The following is a 24,699-nucleotide window of genomic DNA, read 5'->3' as shown; positions in this document are numbered from 1 at the left end:
GCCTATGCCAGAGCCACAGCAACGCGGGATCCGAGCCGCGTCTGCAACCTACACCGCAGCTCACGGCAACGCCAGATCCCCAACCCACTGTGCAAGGCCAGAGGTCGAACCCACAATCTCATGGTTCCTAGTCAGATTCGCCAACCACTGCGCCACGACGGGAACTCCAGCAACTCAAATTTTTTTGCCACTATGCACAAGCACATGAATGAGCACAGAAGTGCCATGAATATTGAATAGCAGGTTACAAATAAATTTTAATGAGTAGTCAATTTTGCATATACAGAATCTGTGAATGAGAACTGACTGTATTTACAAATCATATATCTGATAAGAGTGCAACATCTAGAATATACAAACTCCTAAAACTCAACAAAAAGGCAACCCAAATAAAAACTTAGCAGAGTTCCCATCATAGCTCAGCAGAATTGAATCTGACTAGGAAACATGAGGTTGCAGGTTCGATCCCTGGCCTCACTCAGTGGGTTAAAGACCCGGCATTGCTGTGAGCTGTGGTGGAGGTCACAGATGCAGCTCGGATCTGGCCAATTCGACCCCTGGGAACCTCCATAGGCCATGAGTATGGCCCTAAAAAGCAAAAAAACCCAAACAAACAAACAAACAAACAAAATCAACCAAACAAGAAAAACTTAGCAAAGGCCTCGAATAGCCATTTCTCCAAAGAAAATATATAAATGGTCAGTAACCACACGAAAGATCCTCAAAAGCATTAGTCGTTAGAGAAATGCAAAATCACAGTGAGACATCATTTCACACCTACAAGGATGGTGATAACGGTAATTTTAAAAACTGAAAATAGGGAGTTCCCGTCGTGGCGCAGTGGTTAACGAATCCGACTAGGAACCATGAGGTCGCGGGTTTGGTCCCTGCGCTTGCTCAGTGGGTTAACAATCCGGCGTTGCCGTGAGCTGTGGTGTAGGTTGCAGACGCGGCTCGGATCCCGTGTTGCTGTGGCTCTGGTGTAGGCTGGTGGCTACAGCTCCGATTTGACCCCTAGCCTGGGAACCTCCATATGCCGTGGGAGCGGCCCAAGAAATAACTAAAAAAAAAAAAAAAAAAAAAAAAAAAACTGAAAATAAAAGGTGTTGGTGAGGACACTGAGAAATGAGAACCCTTGTACATTGCTGGTGGAGTGTAAAATGGTTACAGAAAACTGTGGAAAAGTTGATGGTTCCTCCAAAACATTAAACCATAAAACTCAGCAATTCCACTCTCAGACATATGTAAAAGAACTGAAAATAGGGACTCACATTGTGAGTTGTATGCCAGTGTTCACTGTAGCATTTGTCTAGCCAAAAGGTGGAAAGAACCTGTGTCCACCCATAAACCAAAGAATACATAAACAAAATGTGGTATACATACACACGCACCTGCATGTACACTCACTGGAATATTACTCAGCCCTAAAAAGGAAAAAATTCTGATACATGCTACAACATGAATGAACTTTGAAAATATTATGCTAAATGAATAATTCAGATACAAAAGGACCACGACTGTATGATTCCACTTATTTGAAATATCAAGAATAGGTAAGTTCATAGAAACAGAAGATAAATTAAAGGTCACCAGCAGTTGGGAGGAGGAGGACAATGGAGAGTTATTGCTTAACAGTTACAGAGTTCTGTTTGGGATGATGAAAAGTTTTGGAAATAGCGGTGATGGTTGCCCAACACTGTGAATGTAATTAATGTCACTGAACTGTACATTTAAAAAGGCATATAACTGCAAATTTTATTATATTTTACAATTTTTTAAAAACTCAGTTAATAAAATGAAGAAAATCACTGAAAACTACTAATCACTGCTAACTTTTATTTTGTATTCAAGGACACAATCAACCAGGAGAGGAGGGTTCTTTGCTCTGTCAAATAAAAATATTTAAAAGCTGGCAAACATCAGAGCAGAATTAAGTGCCAAGTCTATAAAAGAGACAGGGGAAAAATTACTAATAGTTATTTACAGCTGTACAAAGTTAACATATTGCAAGGGAAACATAATATAAATATATTCAAAGGTTTCATTTCCAATACTTGACATTTCAAATTTTGAAAACATTAAAATTACTGTCAAACAAAACTCAGACCACATTAGCAATGGTTTAAAAAAGGGAGCAATTTAATCATTATAATACAGAGTGCTTTAAGAAGTTTTTAAACGTGTAAAAGAAAGAACAGTTTAGTGCATTAAATTGTTACAGTCTTTACATTGCTTCTCTTAAAAAAAGTTAACAGTAGTATGAAAAAGCCACCCACAAAGCCAGCTGTCTGAGTGAAGAAACCAGCTAAATTGCAGCATTTCGGAATTACTAATAAAGCTATAGTTAAAAAATAAAAAGTTTATAAAAATGAAAGCAGCATGCATAGTCAAGGCTTTTTCATAACATTTTCATTAGCCGACAAACGTTTAGGTAAAAACAAGAGCTTAATATTTAGTATTCATTAAATTAGATAAAATAAACTGGCCAAGCCCACTACATCTTGTCATTCAGAAAAACATTTTGAAATTCAAAGCTAATGAAACTGAACATTTCTTCTATGAAGAAAGCACATTTTGAAAAATGGTCCTAGAGTCACAAAAGAAAGGGTCCTTCTCAACATGAATGAACAGCACCGGTCTTTACAAAGTTTGTGAGTAGGAACTTTCAGTCTCCTGATATATGGCAAGAGTTAACAGTTAATACTCCCATCATTCATAAGAGAAAAGCTACGTTTTAACTCATTGTGATCAGCTCAGAATTTTTTTTTCTTTATTCGCTGAAATTGTTATACAAAGTAGAACGTCACCAAAAGAGAATTCTTGAAAATTCTGATCTGACACCTGCACAAACATTTCTGATTTCCACACGATTGTAAGAAAACACTAAGTAAATATTTACGATATGATTCCTTTTCACATTTTTGGTACGATATTTATTTCAGAGTTTCACCCTATCCAAATGCTTATGCCAGTTTCTTTCCCTTCTTCAGTACTGATTATGTTCAGTTTAATAAAAGCTAATTCAGTTTCTAATGAAAAAAAGTAACAGAGTATTACAAGTAGTAAGAGTGGTATCTACGAATGTGTTCCATGAAAGATCAATCTTTAAACGCCAATGATACCACAAAATCTTCTTGCTTCAATAGGTCAACAGGCTGTTTTTTCTGTATAAACCCATGCACAGCTCTTAATCTTAGTGCAGGGCCTGATAAATGAGACGTAGAGATAAATCAGATTTCACTTTTTCCTGTTTCTAAGAATTTTTAGTCTGTAAAATGTTTGGTCACTCAAAGCTATAAGATTAATCACATATCAAAGAATACAGGCAATAAGGCCCATCTTATGAGACATACAGTATTAAGCTGAACAAAATATGAGGACAAGCTCTAGTGGTCATTAAACCCCCTCAGAAAGTCTAAGAATCAGAATGTCTCCATCATATCAGAATAAAAATGTACTGTATTAAAATTTGAATTTTTACAAGTTGTTTTTTAATTAGTGTTCTATGTACAATGCAGGACTTCTGCCATCTGCAGTAGTTTAACTTTGGCACAACATTGAGTTCCATTTCTTTTGGGTATTGGATGCTATTTTTGAGATTGTGTATGCCCCAAAACGTTTTCAGTGTCATCAAAGATTGGGCCCATTCACAGTAAATCAGACATCTGGAATTGAAGAATTTGTTCTCCTCCAACGTTTTAGGAAGCTATAAAAGAAAAACATAACAAAAAACTAAAATTTAAAAGATAACCATATTTAAACATTTACCACTGTTAGGGAAAAAATGATATAAATTAGCCATGAAATTTATATTAGGCATCCTCTACATTCACACATGAATCCTGAGACCACTTGCCACGTGTGTCTTATACACTGCATTAGACTCTGTGTGCTACTCCAATGTGTAGGTTCTGCATACACTAGATTTGCTTATGGACATTTTTCATGTAATAATTTATAAAAAATTCATAGTAGGAAATATACATTTCATTGTATCTGTAATAAACAGACTATGAAATCTAAAAACTCTTGTATCTTCTATTATATACAGGACTAGCTTGTGCTATATAGATATATCACTTTTTTTTTTTTTTTTTTTGCTATCTGTGTGGCAGCTTGATGTGAGATCTTAGTTCCCAGACTCAGGCTGCAGCAGTGCAAGCGCTGAGTCTTAACCACTAAACCACCAGGGAACTCCCTATGTATATCACTTTTTGGAGTAAATACACTGAAAAGGTTTTTGGTTTTTTTTGGTAAATTAAACCATTTAATGGTGAATCCTTTTATAAGATTAAAAATTATTTTGTTAGGCCAACAATAACTTTCTAATTAATGGGTTTTATAATTTTAGACTTTAGCATATTTTAAAAGCAGAGCACAGCAATTTATGTATCACAACGTGCATGTATAACTTATATGATACAATTTTTTGGAAACCATGGCTTTGTATGAATTTTCTGACCATAGTCTCCATCAGCATATTAATATATAACTTAAGAACTATCCACACAAACTACAAATAAGGTCAAACTAAGCTCTACAAAAAAGTTCATGTTATTTTTAGAATAAGATTGCAACTCCCTCCAAAATTACTGCAGAGGTTACTACAACAACAATTCACTGCAGCAACAAATTTGTTGATTTAATCTTGGCTGAGTGCACATTCTCACATTTAGCAGTAAAATAGAAATGCCTGTTAAAAATATTTTCTGCATCTAGGTTAGAAGAAAGCTTGTCCTGAAAATTTCTGACGTAACAAAATGCAGGGTTGCATTTCAGAACAAAGCGTACAGTACTGTTTAACCTCTTGTGACTCACTCACAACGATACATTATGCTCTACAACCTGGAATGAGAGCCATTCTAAAATAGATGCATTTTTAGTTTCATTTGTTTTTCTGCCTGAAAAAAACCAAAACTGTTAATGAAAAGAAAACCTGGAAAAAAACCTGCTAAGCAATAAGAATAGTGCCTGGTGCATATTAAGCTCTCTAGAAATAATTGTTAAAATAAATAAAATCCTGGAGAAAGGCGTGTGTGTGGGGGGATTAAGGAAATTCTGTGCAGAATAAAAGAGCATAAAAGTAGAGGATGGCATAAGGAAGCAAAAAGCTATGGTGACATGTAAATATGCTCACGTGAGGAGGGGCTAGGCCTCATTTCCTCCCCTGCTCTTCGAGAACACAGCAGGGATTTCTGACAAGATGCTACTGACGATGGACAGATACAAACACTTCATGACAACTGCACTGTTTTTAAAAAAGTATTGTCTTATCCTAGAACACTCCAAAACAGAGAGTAGAAGAGAACTATGCTACTGAGTTCCCAAAGCATTAGGAACTGAAGTTCTAATTCCAAATCAGGTATCTGATGTGCAACTAGAGGGAAATTTTAATTAACCCAATCTATAAAAGAACATGCCAAACCTTTCAAATCTAAAGCATATTTACTTACACTTTTTTGCCTACAGAGAGATATTTTTAACTGAATGCTGTTATGTTTCTGCTGGTAGCAGGTTTGTTTTATATCAAATAATGAAAAGACATTTTAGGCAATTGAGTTAATTTAATGTCAAATCTGTTATTTACCATTGATCTCTAAAACAGAAAAAATTTATATCACAGTTTTCAAAAACAGATGCCACCTAAGCAAACATGAACTTATATATAGCTTAAAACAGACCTTTGGCTTTTAATAGAAAAACTATTGAATAATTTTAATATATAAAGCATTTTAAACTCTAGTTAAAAATCTAATAGTGTAGGGGGGAATACAATGAATAAAAAAAGATACCCATTGGCACCTAGTTGCCTAAAACTGAGCAGTCCTCATCCCTGTGCTAAGTCTTTCCTTGAGTATACTTTTCCCCTTCTCTTTAGTTCTCTCTTTTGAATTCTTTCCTTAAACAGCTTTAATGAAGGAGGGTTGCAAGAAATACATTTTAGTTATCTTTAGTATTTGTGAATCCCCAACCCGCCCACCAGTCTTCCTTCTTAGAAAATGGGTAACTTTCCTTTAAAACAAAGTAATATTTCACATAGGAAATAAATAATTGGAGTTCCCTTTGTGGCTCAGCAGTTAACGAACCCAACTAGGATCCATGAGGAGGCGGTTTCGATCCTTGGCCTCGCTCAGTGGGTTTAAGGATCAAGTGTAGCCGTGAGCGGTGGTGCAGGTTACAGGCGTGGCTTGGATCTGGCCTTGCTGTGGCTGTGGTGTAGACCAGCAGCTGCAGCTCTGATTCGACCCCTAGCCTGGGAACCTCCATATGCCGCAGGTGCAGCCCTAAAAAGTAAAACAAACAAAAAACCATTAAGGCAACATGAAACTCTTTACAATAAACATAATCATCATAAAAATCAGACTACACACGATAATCACCTATCTCTCGGCTATACTCCCGGCACCCAGTCCTCTTATTAGTATGAGAGAAAACTACCTGAGAACAAAAACTGTCAAAAGCGAAGATGACAGGTACAAGGTGACTGGTCTAAACAGATGTGGCTGGTGAATATACACTCAGATTAAAAACTTACATTTCAGTCATCCGACTTAGAAAGCTTTCGTTTCACATGTCGTGGGGGTTCCCAAGTGTCACTATCGTCCGTTTCTTCTTCATCCTCTTCCTGATCGTCGATAACTTCCTCTTCCTCCTCGTTTTCCTCAAATAATTCTATTCCTAACTCTGATCTTCTCTGTCTTTCGGCAAACCATTCTCGGACCTGCTCGTAGCCCATGTGTGATTTGTTCACGAGTTCATCGAGGTCTTGCTCGTTTAGGAATTTGTGCTTCAGGTAATAGTCCTTAAGTATTGCAGTTCCAGTTTTAAATTTGATAAGCGACGGCCCCCTGTCCCAGCTGTTCATCCTCTTGCTTCCTCTGGGCCGCCCGCGAGGTCTTCCTCTTCCCCTTCCTTTGGGTCTCCCTCTCCCTCTTTTCCTCAGAGAGGACAGACCGTTCATGCTGGAGTTGGCGCTTTGATAGTAGTAGTACCATTTCAGGTTTCCGTTTTTCCAAGCATAACGGGTGTCCCCAAACCAGCTGACTATGTCTGTTCTAGCAAGGCCGCTTTCTTCGGCCAACTTGTCATACTCTTCTGGCGACGGCCACTGGGTTCGGACGAATGCGCTTTTAAGCATGTGCAACTGCTCGGGGGTTTTTTTACATATCTTGCCCGTAGTCCCTGACTTCGGTGCACTAGCCTCATCTCCGGGAGAAGTTTCTCCACCTTCTTCTTTGGAACTACCTGCATTGCTTTCCTCTATTTCCACTTTCTCTTCCTTTAAAGCTTTTGATTTCTTCTTCTCTGTAAACCAAGCATCAATTTCCCTTCTGGTGAGTTTGGTTTGCGCTCTTAACCTATTTAATTCCTCATCGGTAAGCACAGAGCTGTTGAGAAAACTCGCCTGAAGGGCACGGAGCTGCTCTGCCGTCTTCTCTTTAAACTTTTGGGGAGTGAAGTCGGGAAAAGGATTCCAGGATTGTTTCTGCTGTGACGCAACAGTTGGGGATTCCGTGGTTTCATCACTGGAGTCTATAATAATAGTGGCCGAGGAATCATTGTTGAGATGTAAGCACTGATTACTCTTTGAATTTCTCTGGTTGTACCTTGTGTCGCTGAACCATTTTTTAATCTCTCCTTTAGTCAGGCCTGTGATTTTCATAAGTCTGATAATTTCGGAATCGTGGGGAAACTGATTCTTCAGGTAGCTGACTTTTAATTCTGCCAGTTGCTCTTTAGTCTTTTTTGCCCGAATGCCAAATGAGTCAGGGTTTGCCAATGTGGTTTCGTGTTTGACAAGCTGAGAAGACGGGACTGCTGCTGTTGCTGGTTTGGTTTCTGCACCAGCCTGGGCAGCAGGCACCTGGCTTTTCTGTACAGTTGTTTGATTTGGAACTCCTGCCACGGTCAGGGCTATAGGTGCTGTGACTGGCAAGGTATTTGTGCCAGCTACCTGTGTAAGGACCAGACCTGGCTGACCAACTATTTGGCATGTCTGTAAAATGGATGGTAAACCATTACTCCCTGTGGAAATGTGGGTAGGAATGACAGTGATGGTCTGAGGTACTGTGTGTACTGTGCCGTTGAACTGTTTTCTTCTTGCCTCCTCTACCTCCTCGGGAGTCCAACTAACACCATGTTTTAGACGTTGGGCTGAAAACCATATCTTGATCTGTTCCTCTGTATATTTTGCTTGGGCAGAAAGAACAGTAATTTCTGACATTGTTGGATAAGGGAATTTGTTGTAGGTGTTAAGCAAAAGGGGGTTGTTATCCAATGCAGCATTGTAGGTAGGAATGCTATTCACAGGGATTAAGACTTTGGGAATCAAACTGGAATTCTGCTGAGCTGAGACAGCGGTTATCACCTGCGCTAACCCAGGAAGAACAGCTGCTGCTGGGGTCACAACTGTGCTGGCAGTAGTTGGATGTATTCTGTTAACGAGGGAAGTACTTGTACTCGATTCAGAAGCTGAAGAACTTGGATTTTCCACAGTTTCTTCATGGTCTGCTTTGATTTCATTCTCTTTCTCTTCTGGAACGTCCTCAACTGAGTTATGATGAACTGTAATCCGTTTGTTCTCCACTTTATTTTTCATCATTTTCATGATAGGAGTTTTACTGATAGATATACCAGAAGAAGAAACTTCCATGGAGTCAGCTTGCTCTGAATTCTCCTCTTTAACAAAACTACCATCAAAAGTCAGATCATTTATTGTTTGTTCAAAGATTGTCTGGTTATTTCGTTTCACCATAGTCAACTTAAAATTCTCTTCTCCTGGGTGATATTTCAGATTATGCTCGGAAAGTGCATCATACCTTTTGGTAAGAAAATTGCATTCAACACAAACATAAGATGAATTTAGCACTACATTGGGGTGTTCTGAATCCACATGAAAAGTAAACATATTCAGATCTGGAGTTTGAAAAGTACAATATTTACATTCATAGCCACCTTCAACTTTTTTATTTTGCTGATTGTCAGAATCCACGGATTCATGCACTTCTTCTTCACTTGAGATACTCTCTGCTCTGGTGTTTTCTACAGGTGTAAGCACAGGAGGACCTTCATCCAAATCTGAGATCAACTCGAGGTCTGGATCCTGCTCACTGGCAAGGACCATGCAGGGTGTTGTTGATTTTCGCCTGCTTGCCATTCTGATGTTATGGGGAAAATCTCAGTGATGATTAAAAAGCATCGGGGCTTAAAACTGTTCAGTATTCTTCATATGAAAACAATGGCTTTTGGTTCTTCAAGTCCGTTTTTGTGCTCAACAAGTCTCATTAGCAGCTTCTTCATGGTGCAATCAAGTAAAGAGCTTATGGTTGGCAAATAAAATACTGTCGAACTGCGGATATTTCTGAAGCACAACTCCAATCACCTACATTAAGACAAATTAAAAATGTTTTCAAATGAGTGATTATCTCTCAAACAAATTACAGTTATATTTCACTTATGTGAAACTGTTGGCTAGCTCAGTTATAAAGATCTAGAATAAGATCAGAACCAGGAAAAAGTCCTCTAAGGATCAAAACAGAGGTCTCCAAGCCAACTCACTGAAGGTCATGTACTGTACCTCACGGGTCAGCCTGCAGGCTTGTTTATTTGGATTTTTCAGCCAGCCAGCTATACACTGGAAGGGAAGGGGGGGAAAGTCTGCTCTGGTAGGCACACTATGACCAATGTGAAAGGACAGTCTGTTAACAGGGAAGGAACGTTAAAACTATAGAAAGCAGTCACAAGCACTCAAGACTACCACCATTCAGGGTATAAGAAATTCAATCCATCAGTTACACTTTCTTCTTCCCCCTGGTCTTTTACCATCCCAAAAGCATGCCCAAGTAGGGCAAAAGCAGCAAAGGTAGAATAGGTATGATCAAAGTTTTAGAAACATTATTCTTAATCATTCTCCACAATGCTACCAGAATTTGTAAAACATATCTAATCGTATCACGCCTGACTTAAAGCTTATGATGGGTCCCCAGTGCTAAAAGAATGAAGTGCAATAAGCCACATGTAGTTCCCTTCAGAACCTGGCTGGGACCTCAATTTCCTACCATCTCTCTGCTGACTCTCCTTAGGCTTTAGGCATACAGCAGAAATGACTGCTATTCCAGGGACATTCAATTGCAGGCCATTCCCTGCGCTAGGACACGTGTTTGTACACTGGGTTGGATGATCTCTATAGATCTCCTTTTAGTTTGGCCTGACCTCCTCCCTGGTTTACTTTCTAGTCTAGCACTTATCATACTGTACCAGGAAGATGTTCCCATTTCTGCCCCGGAACTCCTGGTCTCCTTTTTCTGTTTCTTCTACTTTTTTTTTTTTTTTTTTTACTAATAGTTTCATTGAGATATAACAAAGCTCCTTAAACTCTGGATGGAGCCAAGTTTCTTTGTATATTCAATCTAAGCTTTCTCAGATGAGCTCTCTTGGTGACGTGTCATTCATTTCTGTATCCTCTTTTGCATACAAGAAGCCTGAAATCAGGGACTCACTAAATGTTTGCTATCTTAACCTGAACTAGAATGAATAGAAAAACAGTCCAGGAGTTCCTGTCATGGCTCAGTGGTTAACGAATCCGACTAGGAACCATGAGGTTGCAGGTTTGGTCCCTGGCCTTGCACAGTGGGTTGACGATCCGGTGTTGCCATGAACTGTGATGTAGGTTACAGACGCGGCTCAGATCCCGTGTTGCTGTGGCTCTGGTGCAGGTCGGCGGCTACAGCTGCGATTGGACCCCTAGCCTGGGAACCTCCATATGCCGCGGGAGCACCCAAGAAATGGCAAAAAGACCAAAAAAAAGAAAGAAAAACAGTCTTATAAAACTCAAAATGCTGTAAGGGCATCATCATAGAGAACAGAAACTGAAATTCACAAGAGAAGCCTTGAATCATCAAGAAAAAGTGGATTATGTTCATACAAATACAATTTAATAATTTTGCACCCCAAATAGTTAAAATACAATTTTGATGCTAAGTCATTTAAAGTTGGTTGTGCTTGGAGTTCCCGTTGTGGCTCAGTGGTTAACAAACACGACTAGCATCCATGAGGAAGCAGGTTTGATCCCTAGCCTCACTCAGTGGGTTAAGGATTTGACATTGCTGTGAGCTGCGGTGTAGGTCACAGACGTAGCTCGGATCCCATGTTGCTGTGGCTCTGGCGTAGGCCAGTGGCTCCAGTTCCAATTGGACCCCTAGCCTGGGAACCTCCATATGCCGTGAGTGCGCCTCTAAAAAAATAAAAAAATAAAAAATAAAGTTGGTTGTGATTCAGAGTTCCCATTGTGGCGCAGGTGAAACGAATCCGACTACTTTCTGGATTCATTTCTGGAATGCGGGATGCAGGTTTGATCCCTGGCTCTGCTCAATGGGTTGAGGATCTGATGTTGCCATGAGCTGTGGTGTAGGTGGAAGACAAAGCTCGGCTCTTGAGTTCCTATGGCTGTGGTGTGGTCCAGCAGCTGTAGATTCCCTAGCCTGGGAATCTCCATATGCCGTGGGTGCAGCCCTAAAAGAAGCAAAAAAATAAGTAAAAAAAGTTGGTGTGCTTCTCAAGTCTAAACCAAATGAAAAGGAATAAAATAAATGGTTTCACATATTCTCTACAAATTCAAACTATTTTCATTTACTAGCATAATCCTAGTCCTAGCTGAACTGAGGAGTAAAAGCTTATGTCAAAAATTATAAAGCAAAACTCCATGACTCAGTAAAGGTAGAGACACTTTCAGGAAACAGAGCTGTCCAAAGAGAGGATGTCCTGCTTTGAAGGTGGTTAAGATCCTCCGCACTGGGACCATTCAAGTATCTACTACACATCCATTTGAAGGATTCAAGTAACAGATGGAAAACCGACCCAAAGGTTCCTTGTTTTCTGATTTCCCATATTATAAAATAAAGAGCATCAGCTTAATAATAATGGTAGTATCAACAATTCAAATCCATACTCTCAAGTATCATTCTCTTTTTTTTCCTACGAAAAGTCTTTCTTTAATGTCTAAGGGAATATAAGGAAATCACTGCAATCATTTCTTAGATGTTATAAACTAAGATAATGCCATCTCTCCTAGTCAATGGGAGACACCACTATTTTTTATCTTCTTTTTTTTTTTCATTAAAAACAGAGAATTCCAGAGTTCCCCCTGTGGTGCAGTAGGTTAAGAATCCAACTGCAGTGGCTCAAGTCACTGCAGAGGCGTGGGTTCAATCCCTGGCCCGGTGTAGAGGGTTAGAGGATCCAGCATTGCCACAGCTGCAGCACAGGTCACAGCTGCATCTCAGATTTAATCCCTGGCCTGGGCACTTCCATATGGGTGCAGCCATAAAAAGCAAACAAACAAAACGGAATTCCTCAAAAAGCTTTAAGTAAGTGGAAGAGCAACAAATAAGGGGCACCCATATTTTTGACAGTGAAGGAGAACTGTTCAAAGGTAGGTGAGTAAGCTATTTTGTGACTGTTACTCTCATAGAATCTTAGGTTATATTTAGTTGGAGTACATTAATAGCTAAAAGTCAAAGACAGAGGGGTTTTTTTTGAAACTGCATTTCTTTAAAGTGGTGGTTTCAAACTTTTTGTTGTAAGCAAGACAGCCCTTTCTTCCAATAAAATTCTATGAGAAGCCCAAGTGCAAAACTGACTAAAGAATATATAGCTATCTGGTCAGAGAGGTACAGAAGCTAAACCAACTCCTGACCCCATCCCAAAGATCCCACAGTCCCTGTTTCCACCTCTGATGGGTTCTGAGATGTGCCTGAAGCTTTTGTCTTAAAAACATTAAGTACTTTCAGAGTTCCCGCTGTGGCACAATGGGATCAGGATCCCCAGTGTCTCTGCAGCCCCAGGATGCAGATTTGATCCCCTGCCCAGGACAGTGGGTCAAAGGATCTGCAGTGGCGTAGGCTGAAACGGTGGCTGGGATCTGTTCCCTGGTCTGGGAACTCCATGGACTCCATATGCCTCAAGGTGGCTGAAAAAGAAAAAAACAAAATCAAAAAACCTAAGTGCTTTCAAGACAATATATCATTTTCATCAAAAATCTCAGCTTGCTACTGCTGAGCCATTAAATTTGAAAGTTAAAGTGAATTTAGTGTATCCTTTCAGGTTGTTTCACTCTAAAAGGCAGGGCTGGGGCACCCAGGGGAGAAGAGAATAACCAGTATTGTCAGAGATACAGAGAAACTGGAGGAGCTAAGATCCCTTTATTATTTTGGTCGCTGGCTCTTGGGTTAAACTTCTTACTTTTTAATCTTATGTACTATAGAAATAGGAATATACCATTAAATCACTTTGATTTCTTTTCTCTATAGCTCATTAGCTCAGAATAATCAGTGTGTAAGAACTGAAACAGATACAAATTTTAAAAGCTTAAATGGAGTTCCCTCTGTGGCACAATGGGATCAGTGGTACCTCTGCAGCACCAGGAGGCAGGTCCTATCCCCGACCCGGCACAGTGGGTTAAAGGATCTGGCATTGCCACAGCTGTGGCAGAGGTTGCAACTGTGGCTTGGATCTGACCCCTGGCCTGGAAACTCCATATTCTGCAAAGTGGCCAAGAAAAATTAATTAAAAAAAAAAAAAGCTTAAATATTTTTTGCTGAAGTCATGAAACATAAAATATCCACATACTATAATCTAATGATGTATACACGCAACTGTGCTTTTTCCTTTGAAAGCACTGATCTTTGAAAGGAATTTGAAATTTTAAAGTTATAAATTAAACTTATTTAAATTAAAATTTTAAAAATTAAATTTATAATTTAAAAATTATAATTACTTTAAGCAAGCAACTTAAAAGGCTTTTTTAAAAAAGTCTTTTTTTTAAATTACTCAAATGAATTTATCACAGATGTAGTTGTATAAAGATCATAACAATCTGATGTCACAGGATTTCCATCCCACAGCCCAAGTTTGAGCAAGCAACTTAAAAGGCTTTTTAAAAAAAGTCTTGAGTAATGCAAAAGATTAAAAATCTGGTTATCTTTGGGATCACAAATTGCCTCAACCTAGGCTATTTCTATATCCAACTACATAGACCTGAGAAATACTCTTGCCTCTTTTAAATTTTTTTATTTTATGATTCTTATTTATTCTTGCCTTTTATTCCTAAAACTGTTTGCTCACATTTTGCTAACGAAACCAGAATCAGTATATTATTTAACATATTTCCAAAGGAGAATTCCCGAAAAGAGCCTCAAGATTTCGTGCAGTGGCTCAATTTCACTATTAATACATATAACATAAAAATAAATCAAAGCACAAACAAAGGTGTCCTCGTGGTCCTTATTATAAAGTCCTAATCTGGGGGGGAAGCAGTCACCTCAGCACAATTTCCCCATTTCTTTTATGGAAGAAGAAACCTAAGCCCAGAGGAATAAATTCGGAGGCATTGTGATATAGGTAAAACCACGGATTTTAGAGTCTTCTCTGTCACTTAGTAGTTTGGTAACTGGAATAGTTACTCAACATCAGCTTCAGTTTTCTCATCTATAAAATGAAGATTCTTCAGTTAAACAAATTTACTAAACAACTATTTGTTGAATGTCAACCATGTGCTAGACACTGTGTCAGCTACTAGGGTTACAGCAATGACCATGACAAATTGTCTCTGGTCTGCCAGGTTCTAGTAGTTCAGCATGGAAAACAGGCAGCAAACAATTACTCAGAATAACTATGATCCATGCAATGGGAGAGGGAGTATCAGGAACTAATGGGCACATTACAGGAGGCTTCTGTAAAGAAGCAGAGGAGGCTGCCTTGGAGAAAATGAGAGTAGTGGTATGTACCTCAGAGGCTGATCAAATAAATGTTTCACACACTCGGATATAGTCTCTGCCTAATTAATGCTATTTTCCTGTCCCTGAAAAATTCTTTGGGAATGAATAAATACCACTTATTTACTCTAATTCTCTTTCTCTCTTTCTCTCAAGCAACTTAATCATCTGACAAGGCTCACAAGTTGAATGAAAAAGCAGAATGGGTAAAAATACAGCATAAGAATTTCCATGGTGTGGTTTCAATTCATCTCCTTTTGTCATTACAATGCAATGAGGTTGGGACAGGTAAACTATCACAGAGAAATCCCTACTAGCTGACAGGCAACCCATCCTCTGTTTGAAAGTCATCTCAAAATAGCTGAAAATCAATTCGGGGAACCTTTCACTATTTACCTGTAAAAGAGGGTTAGAGTTCAGTTGCACAACTGAGAAGCTAGGTGGCTTTGCAATTAAAACACAAGTATAATGAAGTCTGCCAATTAAAGAAAAAATTATGTTCTAAATGCATCCAGCACTGTAAATATTAATTGTTTGAAAACTATTTTCAGTTAATCTTTCAGCAGAGAAATATATTTTAAAAAAAAACACCTGATCAAATCATTTATACTGTCACTAAAAATGATATTCAAAAAAGTAATTCACAACTATGGAAAAGTATTCATTTACGGTAAAATTTTTTAAAATCAGAACAAAATTTGCATATTGATTACAAAATAATTATGGGAAAACATGTATACATGTGACAAAGACTAGATGAGAACATAAAAAAATTAAATTTTCACATGAGCTTATGGGTGAAATTTTTATGTGTGGTATTTACAAGTTTCTTTAATACTGCTGTAACATTGCTTTATTATAAAATACAACAAACAACAGTTTCAAGGCCTTAAAATTGCAAATTGACTAAGATATTTCTATAGCTGTTTGTCTCAAGCTGGAAACAAATTTTACTTTCTATTTTTAAAGCAAAAACATGTGCTACACAGAGGGTTTTTTTTTTTTTTTTTTTCCTCCAGGAAGAGGAGGAATCTCTGAGTATGCATAGCATTTGGGAGTATTCCGGACATTTTTGGAGCTGCTGCCCCAAGGTCTAAGAGCCCTCAAAGAGCACCCAGAGTGTAGATCTAGGCCAAGCCAGTTTCCATGGTTCTATGTGCATACTGGCTCTTCTCCTGAGGGTAAGACGCTCCTTAATCAATTCATGATTCTTAACTCATCGAAATAATTATATCAGATTTTCTCTGCAGAAAAGCATTTAATGAAAGCAAAGTTTATTTCATCCCAGGATAATAGTTGGGGGGGCAGTTTTAAAAGTAGTTCTTCTTACATGGTCAGAAAGAATGTCTGTTTAGCTCTCTACAATATCCCTAGGGTCAAACACAGAGCCTACTAAGACCCCAACAATATCTGCTGGGTAAAGAAAAGCTTTAAAATATATCTGTGCTGTGTATTATAACATATAATTTACCTCATTAAGCTCTCATTTATAAAGAAGCTATGAACAACTGTGCTTTCTTTACAGCACTTTCATGTAAAATCCTTACTAATAAAATTACCTTAAGTCATTGGAATATTAGAACATGCTCAAATATAAAACACTCTAAAATATAGCAATGAATATTCAACAAGTACTTATCAATATCTATAATTCTATTATAATAAATCAGTTTCATGTATGAATAGCATATGTCTAAAGCTATAGACCACATAAAAGTGAAACAAGGGTGAAAATTTCATTCAAAAAATTAGTCGTGCAGTATAATTCCAGAGATAAGAGTTCTTCTAAAAATAGCAAGTGCACGAGTTCCCATCTTGGCACAGTGAAAACAAATCCGACTAGTAACCATAAGGTTGCCAGTTCAATCACTGGCCTTGCTCAGTGGGTTAAGGATCCAGCATTGCTGTGAGCTGTGGTGTAGGTTGCAGATGTGGCTTGGATCCTGTGTTGCTGTGGCTCTGGTGTAGGCCGGAGGCTACAGCTCCAGTTCGACCCCTGGCCTGGGAACCTCCATATGCCGAGGTTGCGACCCTAAAAAGACAAAAAATAAAAATAGCAAGTGCAAATTTGTACTTAGAATCACTTTTTCTCTGTAAAATAAAACTATATTTTAATGGTATTTTATATTTTTAAAGAGATTTAAAAACAGGTTCTCAATGTAATAACACTATACAATGTTAGTGGATTGTCTCAAATTCTATACTTGGTGCTAAAAAAAGTCTAAAAACTTTTATAATTAAGCAGGGCCATAGCGTCACTGAATTACCAAGACTTCTTCTTCTTTTTTTTTTTTTTTTTTTTGGCTTTCTTGTACTTCAAATTAAATGATTAACAGTTTATTGGCCTAGTTAGCCACAAAAGCATGTTATTTTGGTAAGATTTTATACGAATAAAAACAAACTTTGTCTTCTATGCCACGTCTGGGTCAAATAAGAACACTCAGAAGATAACTATAATTTTTAAGTATCCTGTTAGTTTTGCTTTAGTACTGACTAAATAAAATTGTTCTTAGGGCAGCTAAAATACACAAACTGAGAATTCTTTGAAATCTGTATTCATACATATACTGATAACTCTTAGGACTTTGTATTCTATTTAGTTTCACTTCTCCCTCTCTGAGTCAAAGTTCTGTTTAGCCAGCTGAAAATACTTATTTTTACATATTTGTATTCAAACTAAGTTACAAATCCACCAACATTACAGAATCCCTGAAATAACAGTAGGAACCAAGAACGATAAAGTCAAATTAAAACAAAGGATCTATATACCATGTTTTCTATAAAAAGCTGTCCAAGACGATAATTTTCTTAACTACAAAAATTTTTTTATCTTTTCACATTTGAGGCATTTTTCTTTTTCTTTCCTTTTCTTTTTTTTTTTTTGTCTTTTATCTTTTTTAGGGCCACACCCACGGCATATGGAGGTTCCCAGGCTAGGGGTTGAATAGGAGCTGTAGCCACTGGCCTACGCCAGAGCCACAGCAACGTGGGATCCAAGCCACGTCTGCAACCTACACCACAGCTCAAGGCAACGCCAGATCCTTAACCCACTGAGCAAGGCCAGGGATCAAAACTGCCATCTCATGGTGACTAGTCAGGTTCGTTAACCACTGAGCCACGATGGGAACTCCCTTAGGCATTTTTCAAAGCTAAAATGAAAAACTATTTAGAAACAGTAGTGAAATTCTTAAAAATATTAAATGAGAAATTGGACAACCCAAAGTTATACCCACAACAAATGTTTTCAGAAATTACTGTAACCTAGAACCATTACCTAAGAGATAAATCTCAAGAAAATGGCCAAAATGGCTCAAGATAATCAAAATTCAAGTATCAAGGTGAATACAGACAGAGTGAATGTGATCAAAGGAACAGCATCTAAGAAACCCTGGCCAAAGATAATCTAACTTCAGAAGAAGCCTTTGCTAATGCTAATTAAGGCTGAAAGGTTTAGAAACTCTAACCTCTCTACCTTATTTTTTTTTCCTACCTGAGAAAGCTGACCTTAACACTGCTAAAGATTAAAAGAAGAATCTATCTAAGCAGGACAGATTTCTCCTGGCAAGCTCTGACCCCAGATTTGAGGAGTGAAGTGTCTTCTTAAAAGATCTCTACAACGTCCTGGTGTTCCACCTTCTGCTGGCAGGTACGTAGGCCCATAACATAATGAGAGTGATACATAAACAAGCACTAGCATGAAATCTCCTATCTTTATTATTAAAGCTGGTGAATACAATCCAAAGGAAGTTTTTTCCAGAGAATAGTTTTCCCTTACTTTTCTCAAGGAGGTGTGTTAATAAGTCTTTCACAGACAGTCTAACACAAGAATGTTTTCTTTTCTCTTTTTAGGGCCACAGCCACGGCATATGGAGGTTCCCTTGATTTCAAGTGAGATTATCATCAAAAGGCCGAAAAGCCATTTATCTGTCCATTATCTTCCCCATTTACAAAATAAAGCAACAGTTACTTATTTCACTCAGGATATAATTATTCAATTATTAAAAATACTTTGAAGGATGGAGTTCCCTTCGTGGCGCAGCAGAAATGAATCCGACTAGGAACCATGAGGTTATGGGTTTGATCCCTGGCCTCACTCAGTGGGCTGAGGTGTAAGTCTGAGGTGAGCTGTGAGCTGAGGTGTAGGTCAAAGATGTGGTTGGGATCCTTTGTTGCTGTGGCTGTGGTGTAGGCTGGCAGCTACAGCTCCAATTAGACCCCTAGCCTGGGAACCTCCATATGCTGTGGGTGCGGCCCTAGAAGGACAAAAAGACAAAAAAAACAAAAAAAACAAAAAAAATTTTGAAGGATAATACCAATTAATATTGGTAATGTCACCTGTAAGAACACAAAAAATGAAAGTGAACCACCACATTAATGGTTATGGACTCTTTCCTAGTACTTTCTGGAATCATTTACGATAACACTGGACTAAAGTATAAATATTTCCAACAAGATAGTATGTAATCTAATGTTTCTTATAAAAGCCAATTTATACAAAGGAAATAAATAAAATATAAAAGTAGTAAGGTAAAAATATATTCAAATATTTAAATATTGGCATGTTTAACCTAGATCAAAGTATTCAATTATTAATATCTAAATTTTATAATTGTAATTAACTATTATTAGAGGACTGTATATTGAAAATGTATTTCCAGGAATTGTTCCTCTAAGTCTTCTCCCCCCCCCCTTTTTTTTTTTGTTTTTTTAGGGCCACACCCAAGGCATGTGGAGGTTCCCAGGCTAGGGGGTTGAATCAGAGCTGCAGCTGCCGGCCTATGCCACAGCCACTGCAATGCGGGATCTGAGCAGCATCTGCAACCTACACCACAGCTTATGGCAACGCCAGATCCTGAACCCACTGATTGAGGCCAGGGATCGAACCTGCAACCTCATGGTTCCTAGTCAGGTTCATTAACCACTGCACCACAACGGGAACTCCTGTTCTTCTAGGTCTTGAAGCATTTTTCTGGATTTAAGCAAAAGAATAGCAAAATGTCTAGATCAGTTTCCCCACATAAAAGGCCTCTACCCTCATGGCTTTATTGTTTGTTTTATCACTGTTACCACTGCACCTGATACAGTGGATTTCAGCAAATGTTAACTGAATAATAAATTCTACAATACCACTTAGATTTATTATGAAGTGTGATATGCTGTTTCTTCTGAAATTAAAGCAGCCCATACTCCTATATTTTTAAAATTTGAAAGTACATTTCTTAAAAATGTTAAGAATATATTGGCTGCTTTTTAAAGAAAAGCTTTTAATATTTTAGCCAAATATCGTATCACTATATTAAGTGCGCACATTCAGTATGTGAGTTTTACCACACCAAGATGATGAAACACATACTTGCCATAGCTTCCTCAGCATTCTGTCCTTTGACACGGAAGGGTGTCCCTTCAAATTAGGAGGTGTTTAGCTCAGGCCATCATTATCGCCAGGTCCAAAGTACCTATCTGCCATCTCCTACAAAAAAAGTAATATCGCTTTGTTATTCTATATATGAGTCAGTCTTATTAGGAAACTTTAAGCTTATACGTCAGCTTCTTAAAAATAAAAGTAATTTAAAAAATTAATTTCCTCATAGACATTTTGAAAGAATTATCTAAATTCAATATTGGTAAGAAATGCAAAACTGAAAGCTACACTTAAAAATATATTTATATTTTATAAAATAACCAAGTCACTATTTTACTGTTTTCAATAAAAATTTTCAAAATGTGAATATATGCAGGCTATAATATGATAACTGAGATGAAGAAATTAGGAATTATAAAAAATTACTACCCAGAAGTTAGAAAGACAACTCAGTTAGGAGGTGTGTGTTTATATGTTTACATATAAACCTAGTAATATTTGTATCCTAATTTACTAAATATTAATTGGAATGTGGTGGTCATTAATGCTAGGGACAAACCAATACTACTTTAACTTGTGGTATCCTACCTCTAAACATATGGTATATCTTACAGAGCATCATCTCATTTTGCAAGAAAGCCACCACCAAATGGTTTTCAGTCAGTGCATCATGAAGCTTGAGGTGGTACAATCAAGCAAACAAAATCATTCTCTGAAAACTCAATTTGTGTCCAAAAATGTTGTGGGTATATTACTCAGACTAGTTAAACCAACCAGGAAAATGTAATAAAAACCATAATTTGTCTTATTAAATAACAGTAAATAATGCCTTTGAAAAGCTGAAGCATTTTTGCTATTATTTTTTCAGCACGGAAACTCTGTAAACCACAGTGAATGAATATTAGGAAGATTTCCCTCAATACCTTATCCTTTGATCCTGCTTTGACAACATTCACGTTTATGAAGAGCCCTCAAATCAAGCAATCATGTAAATATACCCGTGCTTTAGTAAAATACTTCTAGGGTAAGTTAAAGCTTAGACTGCATAGTTACACTATTTTCATGAAAAGCAAAAGAGCATTTTCCTGGTAGGCCAGTGGAGCGTCCTGTTCTGCCTGAAGTCGGGGATTCTACAATTTCATTTCCTGTATCTCCTTATTCAAATACTCCTTAGCCATCCATCTACAGGATGTGGACTAGAAGAGAATATAGGAAACAGATGCCAAAGCGGGGAGGTTATTTTCCAAAATGAATTATTAATATTATAAGAAATTGGTAACCTATCTAAATCCATTCTTAAACCACACAGTAACTATAAGATGTTTCACCAAGAGAAAACAGCTGCCAAGACATGTAGAAGAACAACAAATGAGTTCCTCAGTATTCAAAGTATTTTTTTAAAATTTAGAAGTTTCCGGAGTTCCCGGAGTTCCCGTCGTGGCGCAGTGGTTAACGAATCCCACTAGGAACCATGAGGTTGCAGGTTTGATCCCTGGCCTTGCTCAGTGGGTTAAGGATCCGGCGTTGCCATAAGCTGTGGTGTAGGTCGCAGACGCAGCTCAGATCCCATGTTCCTGTGGCTCTGACATAGACCAGCGGCTACAGCTCCAATTAGACCCCTAGCCTGGGACCCTCCATATGCCATGGGAAGCGAGCAGCCCTAGAAAAGGCAAAAAGACAAAAAAACAAAAAAAAACAAAAAAAAAACAAAAAAAAAAAACTAGAAGTTTCCTTGTGCCACAAGGGGTTAAGTATCCAGCGTTGTCACTACAGCGGCCCAGGTCACTGCTGTGGCAAGGGTTGGATCCCTGGCCCAGGAACTTTTACACACTACAGGTGTGGCCACAAAAAAAAAAAAAAAAAAAAAAAAATTAGGATTAGAGTGAATTTCAAAAAATCAAAGAAGTCATCTCAAGTACATATATTATGTAATACAACAGATAACTTATTTTGGCAGTAAGACGGGCTGTAAATAAAGACAAAGAATTTGGGCTTTGGAACCAAAGTACATGGGTTCAAATCCCTGCTGGGTCACTTACTAGCTGTGTGGTCTTAGATAAGGCACTTAACCTGTCTGTGCCATAGCCCCCTCATCTGTAAAATGGGGCTAAGGACAGTACCTACTTAATAGGCTTGCTCTAAGTTTTGAAAGAAATAAAACATGTAAAGTGCTTGAAATATTTCTTGGTACATGGTAAGTCCACAATTAGATTTTTCTTTTCTTTTTTTTTTGCCTTTTAGAGCTGCACCTGCTGCATATGGAAGTTCCCAGGCTAGGGGTCAAATCTGAGCCACAGCTGCCGGCCTATGCCACAGCCACAGCAATGCCAGATCCTAGCCATGTCTGCAACTTACACCACAGCTCACAGCAATGCCAGATCCTTAATCCACTGAGCGAGGGCAGGGATCGAACCAGCATCCTCATGGATACTAGTTGTATTGGTTACCACTTAGCCACGATGGGAACTTCCCACAATTAAATTTTTCTGACTCTTGTTTAAGGCTTTAAGTTATATAACAAAGAAAGTCTTTGTTTAAAAGTTACTAAATGTTGAGAACTAGCATAGTGCTGTGGGTCAGTTATACTTCAAAAACCAAACTCAAAAAAAGATCAGATTTGTGGTTACTGAGACAGAGTAGGGAACACAGGGGAGGAGAATTGGATGAAGGTAATCAAAAAGCACAAACTTACAGTTATAAGATAGACAAGTAAGTACTAAGAATGTACTACTGTACAACATGATAAATGTAATACACGCTGCTGTATGTTATATATGAAAGTTATCAAGAGACTAAATCCTAGTTTTCATCACACGCACAAAATTTATTAAATGTTGAAACATAAAATATTTTAAAAGTCCACATAACAATCAATTTTATTTCATTTAAAAATTTTTTTAATTTTTTGTCTTTTTATTTATTTATTTTTTTGTCTTTTTGCCATTTCTTGGGCCGATCCCGCGGCATATGGAGGTTCCCAGGCTAGGGGTCTAATCGGAGCTGTAGCCACCGGCCTACACCAGAGCCACAGCAACACGGGATCCGAGCCGCTTCTGCAACCTACACCACAGCTCAGGGCAACGCCGGATCGTTAACCCACTGAGCAAGGGCAGGGACCGAACCCGCAACCTCATGGTTCCTAGTCGGATTCGTTAACCACTGCCCCACGATGGGAACTCAATTTTATTTTTCATTTCATACCTTTGAGCATGATAAGCAATGCTTTAACAGGTAGTCATTAATCAATTATAATTTATATCCCCCACCCCAGCAGACACATGCTTTCTCTGACTTCGGCCTCAAGATGAATCATTAATATATCATATATTTAAGGGGTGTTTCATAGAACTAACTTCTGATATAAATAATCTTATCCTAGTAATAAAGAGAAATTGTTCACTTTTCACCAACCCTCCACTCCTAAGTACAGCCAAGCCCAGCCAAGTTTTAACAAACTTCTCTTTTACAATATTGGAAGGTAAAAGGGAATGAACTTTTATTTATTTAGTAAAAACAAAAACATAACTATGAGTGAAGTGCTTAAAAATATCAAAATCTTATCTTCCTGCATTTCCTACAGTAACCAAAAAAAGAGAAAGACTTTTAAGAAAGGGGAAAAAGGAGTCAGAAATCCTAAGAGAAATATGAAATCACTAAAATTTAATGACAAAGTTATTTGATTTTAAATGATAAATATGTATATATTTCTACCATTTTAATGTTTTAATTTTTAGATAAGCTTTGATGATTTCTAAAAATTTAAATATAAAAACTGAAAACAAAAATCCTGCATAAAAATGACTTACTCAAATTTCACTGCCTGAATAAATGTTACTCTTAAACTGCTCATATATGCTTTTTTCCCCCAAAGTACATCATCATATTTCTTTAAAACGAAGGTATGTAAGGCCATCTTTACACCTTTTAAATATATTATGGGATACTGATTATAGAAACTGCAAAGATTAAGTTCCTTTAACACCAAAACCTGACAACTACATAAAAATTTACCTAAGTATTAGTTTAAAACAACTTTATAAAATACAGATTTCCAAAATGTAAACACAAATGTACATGCTGTCTCGTAATCTAAATCAGCAGCTTCAGTCACACAAATCTGGTTACTCATGACTACAATCATATCAGAGCAACAAGGATACAATAATATTGTAGAAGTATCAGCTATTATTCAAAGGCTAGTACCATGGTTTTTCCCTTCAAATGAACATAATTGAAATTACTTTTGAAATAACATAGGACGATTTAAAAGGATTTTGAGTTAGAAAAAATTGCCATGTAAAAGTGAATGTGGCTATTACCACAAGTAGTGCAACAGATATTTCCGGACTCCTCCCTGAACAGATTGAATATGATATTAGGTTAAAAACTAGCTTAGGCACTGAACTGTTCATCATTGTTAGTATTCAAATAAGTACAGTCTTTTGAGCCCAAATCTACAATGCTGCAATGCACATAAAAAGGTTATTTCCTCAGCTATACTTGTAATCATTTTAGCAATTTTAAGAGCATTCCATTTAAGTATAAAGAGATAATTTAAAGCAAACC

At 37.7% G+C, this 24,699-nt stretch overlaps 1 protein-coding gene across 11 annotated transcripts in view; it reads right to left on the bottom strand.

Annotated features, from left to right (window-relative positions):
* Positions 1–24,699, bottom strand: part of ZHX1 (zinc fingers and homeoboxes 1) — a 33,365-nt gene that overhangs the window by 5,695 nt on the left and 2,971 nt on the right. For 4 of the 11 annotated variants that reach the window (XM_085021723.1, XM_001928633.7, XM_005662871.4 and 1 more), the window contains exons 2-4: positions 20,125–20,241; positions 6,536–9,382; positions 1,817–3,706 (exon numbers count right to left, since the gene is read on the bottom strand). In XM_085021723.1, coding sequence (XP_084877849.1) covers positions 6,539–9,157 — 2,619 coding nt within the window. In that variant the 5' untranslated portion in view covers positions 9,158–9,382; positions 20,125–20,241 and the 3' untranslated portion in view covers positions 1,817–3,706; positions 6,536–6,538. Of the gene's footprint in view, positions 1–1,816; positions 3,707–6,535; positions 9,383–20,124; positions 20,242–24,699 lie in introns of those variants that run through there. The other 7 variants (XM_021088958.2, XM_085021725.1, XM_085021727.1 and 4 more) reach the window with 3 other exon arrangements.

This window comes from Sus scrofa, chromosome 4 (genome assembly GCF_054392235.1).
Source record: "Sus scrofa isolate SSC_HxYL_T2T_F1_AM1 chromosome 4, Sscrofa_HxYL_maternal_Yorkshire_Landrace_v2.0, whole genome shotgun sequence".
Taxonomy (NCBI): domain Eukaryota; kingdom Metazoa; phylum Chordata; class Mammalia; order Artiodactyla; family Suidae; genus Sus; species Sus scrofa.
The sequence above is the reverse complement of the archived record's forward strand: the minus strand, read 5'-3'. Positions and strand labels throughout refer to the sequence as shown.